This window comes from Nannospalax galili, unplaced genomic scaffold (genome assembly GCF_000622305.1).
Source record: "Nannospalax galili isolate Female #2095 unplaced genomic scaffold, S.galili_v1.0 scaffold12368, whole genome shotgun sequence".
Lineage (NCBI taxonomy): Eukaryota > Metazoa > Chordata > Mammalia > Rodentia > Spalacidae > Nannospalax > Nannospalax galili.
This window is the reverse complement of record NW_008357376.1, coordinates 17,442-21,648: the sequence shown is the minus strand read 5'-3', so window position 1 is coordinate 21,648 and position 4,207 is coordinate 17,442. Positions and strand designations below refer to the sequence as shown.

The following is a 4,207-nucleotide window of genomic DNA, read 5'->3' as shown; positions in this document are numbered from 1 at the left end:
GTCTTTATATCAGAAGGCCAAAGAAGTTGAGCTCTGTTGGGTCGGCAACCCCAGTGGGATAGGTGCGTTCAGCAGCAAGAAGCAATGCTGAGCAAAAGCACATGCTTCTCTTGTCCCTCTGTATATCTGTTACTGCCCTCTCTGGGGACGTAGGGTCACAACCTGTGCTCCAACCAGCCCAGATCAGTTACCTAGCCTCAGTAAGCCAATTAAAAGAGCCAAACTAATAATGAGAGACAGAAGAAGGAGATTTATTCAATGTGGTCACATGATGAAGAAGAACAAAGAGGTCCAGAACCCGCAAGTCTGTCTTTAGGTCCTAACATGAGAGTAAAGTTTAAATAGAAGATAAGAGACTATGTAACTAAGCTTTCCAGCCAAAGTATGGTTTCCCACCCACCATTGTCCCAGCTCCCGTCTCTCCTCCAAGGTTGTCTGACAAGTTTCAAAGCTTTCTCTGGAGACATTATCTGGTTCATCATCTTCAACCTGCCTGTCTCAGGCTTGCTTGTCTCTGCTTGTGTTTGTACAGGTTATGGCCTGGAGGTGGACATGTGGTCTGCAGGTGTGATCCTCTACATCCTCTTGTGTGGCTTCCCCCCTTTCCGCAGCCCTGAGAAGGACCAGGATGAGCTCTTCAACATCATCCAGCTGGGCCATTTCGAGTTCCTTGCCCCTTACTGGGACAGCATCTCTGATGGTGAGATTTGGGGCCTTCCCATGTAGGAAAGAGGGATGTGAGGCTTCTTCCAACTGTTTGAAAAGGTGGCATGGAGAGGTGTTTAGGGTGTGTGTGTTTGTGGAGAGCTTGGTGTGGTGTGTTCAGCTGTCCTCATGCATGGATGAGGGACTCTGAGGATTCTCAATAAATCTGCCCTTCTGACCTCTGAATCCTCTGGGAACTTAGACGGGGTAATGTTTTATTTACTTTTGCTGGGGAGACGTTGTCCTGTGCACGCAGGGTAAACACATGCTTGTGTCTCCTTCTACAGTGTCAGAATTTATTGAGTAACAATAAATTCACAAAGCAGTTTCAGTGGCAGCAATTTGCTGGATAATTGTGCTTCCCTTGGCAGTCTGGCCAAGGTGAGCCCATGTTCATTTATTCCAGCTTAACTACTAATATTAACTCCCATGTCATGTATCACACAGTAAATACACACATAACATAGACATATACACATATATATTAATTGCTAATTAGAAGAGATATAAAAGGTTAAAGAGGGTTGCAGGAGAGTTTCAAGAGGTTTCAGAGTGGGGTGTTAGAAATGTAAATAGAGTCTATATTGATAAGACAAGCAACCCAAATTAGATGCTGGGAAGAGGCTGCTGTTGTGAGTCAGTCTACAGAGAGTCACAGGTTTGAGAGGGAAGTTGCAGAGTTGGGTCTAGCTGTAAGGCAGAAGGGTAGGATCAGGTCCAGAACCAGAGCAGGTGGATGGATAGAGGGCAGGTCCAGATGCATGAGCAGGAGGACGGGCAGGTCCAGATGTGAGCAGGAGGACGGGCAGACCCAGATGTGAGCAGGAGGATGGGCAGACCCAGATGTGAGCAGGAGGATGGGCGGGTCCAGATGTGAGCAGGAGGATCTGTGGCTTCCAGGCTCTGGAGATGGCTGTGAAGGACATATGGGGAGGGGCTGACTGGTGTGGGAGTAGCTGATCTTGAGTAAGAGGCTCAGTAAAGGTGAAAACATGAGTGTTTTCTCCCCGTGCTCCGTAAATCGGGGAGAGCCAGCAAACAGGTGGGGGAGCGACGGAGAGGGTAGATAGATGGATATCTTTTTTTCCTACTGGTCAGGCTCTGGAGATGGCTGTGAAGGACATATGGGGAGGGGCTGACTGGTGTGGGAGTAGCTGATCTTGAGTAAGAGGCTCAGTAAAGGTGAAAACATGAGTGTTTTCTCCCCGTGCTCCGTAAATCGGGGAGAGCCAGCAAACAGGTGGGGGAGCGACGGAGAGGGTAGATAGATGGATATCTTTTTTTCCTACTGGTCGGATCCAGATGTGAGCAAGAGGATGGGCGGGTCCAGATGTGAGCAGGAGGATGGGCAGGTCCAGATGTGAGCAGGAGGACGGGAGGATCCAGATGTGAGCAGGAGGATGAGCAGACCCAGATGTGAGCAGGAGGACAGGCGGGTCCAGATGTGAGCAGGAGGACGGGCAGACCCAGATGTGAGCAGGAGGATGGGCAGGTCCAGATGTGAGCAGGAGGATGGCCAGACCCAGATGTGAGCAGGAGGACGGGCAGATCCAGATGTGAGCAGGAGGACGGGCAGGCAGCAGTTGAGTTGCATCAACAGAGGATCAAAGCATCCTGCATCAACAGAGGGCTGAAGCCCTGGGGACAGTCAGAAGTTTTCTGCCTGTGTCCTTGATGTACACAACACAAATCAGATGACAGGTTGATGAGGTGCTGTTGTCATCACAGGGCTGGATGGCCACCTCTTTATGGGTCCGAGTAAGGGAGATAACACTCTTTCCTCAATTTGGTGTGTCTGATAAGTTCCTGGTTACCCTGATAAAATTTTAATACACCCATTTATGCCTAAAGTCTCAATTTACCCTGATAAATTTATAAGGCGGCACCTTTTCTACTCCCAGGAATAAGTTATTTCTGAGTCTGTGCCTCCTGAGTTGCTGGACAGATGGTTTCACTCACAGTCATCCAGGGGCACGGCCATCCACTGTCCTCAGAATGGAGTTAAAATCTGCTTGCAAAGTGGAGTCTCTCACTGGACTTGGTGGGTGCCCCTCTTTAATCTCATCACTCAGGAGACAGAGGCAGAGGCAGGCAGATTTCTGTGAGATTGAGGTCAGCCTGATTGGCATAGCAAGTTCCAGGCCAGCTGGTGCTCCAGAGATCTGTCTCAAAAAACAAAGAAACAAAGAAACAAACAAATGAAATCTTTCAAGGCAAGGTATAGTCTGAAAAGCCACTGCTTTAAACAATGTAGAGAACAGTGCAGTCTGATCTCCACAGACAGGAACAAACATCTACTTAGGTCTGGCAGGGTACTGGCAATAGACCAGAGTCACAATTCCGTAAAAGTCTAACTGGGTGAAACAATGAATTTGTCGAGCTCACTTATAGAGCATGGGTGAGGGGTTGTTTATAGGAACCTGGTGACCCCAACACAGCTGTATCACTGCATAGTCCCACCCCATCATGAACTCCCCTTTTCTGTTAACCTTCGTTTCCTGTGCACTCAAGCATTTCCCAAGACCACTTACAGTTGGAGGAGGGCAGAAAGGCATAATGGCTGGACTCCCAGGTGTGAGTCCTGTGACCCTCTGCTCCCTCCTCCTTCTAGGAAGTGTTAGTAACAATTAGTTGCTATTTTTTTTGAGGTGGTTTCATTCTGTAGCCCAGACTGGCCTGGAACTCACTATATAGCTCACCTAGGCTGGTCTCAGACTCATGGCGATCCTCCCGTAGCCTAGCCAGGTGGCCAACGCTGTCATCACGAGTGGCTAGAACAGGTCTGGAATGCTTCCATGCTGCCCTGGAATATGGAAGAGCCCGTCAGCCACCCATGATGCCGTGATGGGTGTGTGAGCTCCAACCTCGGGTATTGGGAGGAACAACTCAGAGCCACCAGCACTTACCATTCTTCCTGATTTCTCTCCCTCCCACAGCTGCCAAAGATCTGGTGAAACATTTGCTGGTGGTGGATCCCAAGAAGCGGTACACGGCCCACCAGGTTCTTCAGCATCCCTGGGTTGAACTGGCCGGATATCCCAGCACAGCTAACCCACAGAAGGAGGGACGCCCAAGCAGTGAGGGTCACCAGAGCCAGCACAAGAGGCTTTCAGAGCAGGTGTCATAATCCTGCCTTGGATGTTCGTCCAGTGTCCTGTGTACTGAAGGACAGAGAAGAGGCTGGAAGTCTGTAAGCAAGACAGTGGGAGACACTTCCTCACATAAGAGGAGGAGGAGAGAACAATCTATGTTAAAGCGTATTTCAGAAGCAAACTCGGGCTGGAGAGATGGCTCAGCGGTTAGGAGCACTGGCTGCTCTTGCAGAAGATGTGGGTTTGGTTCCCAGCACCCACATGGTGCCTAACGACCATCTGTAACTCCAGTTCCAGGGAATTCAATGCCCTCCTCTGGCCTCTGTGGGCATGATCTGTGAGGCTTTTCCCAGCAGTACCTGGAGGGTCTGGGTTCTAACAGTCACCATGTCTATCTAGGCCCAGCATGA

The 4,207-nt window shown here is 49.7% G+C and overlaps 1 protein-coding gene across 1 annotated transcript; it reads left to right on the top strand.

The window, feature by feature from the left end:
* Positions 1-502: 502 nt before the first annotated feature.
* LOC103751591 (serine/threonine-protein kinase DCLK3-like) lies at positions 503-3,999 on the top strand. The gene is made up of 2 exons (XM_008855080.1): positions 503-700; positions 3,642-3,999. The coding sequence occupies exons 1-2, from the start codon at positions 553-555 to the stop codon at positions 3,830-3,832; spliced, it is 339 nt and encodes a 112-aa protein (XP_008853302.1). The 5' UTR covers positions 503-552; the 3' UTR covers positions 3,833-3,999.
* Positions 4,000-4,207: the final 208 nt, after the last annotated feature.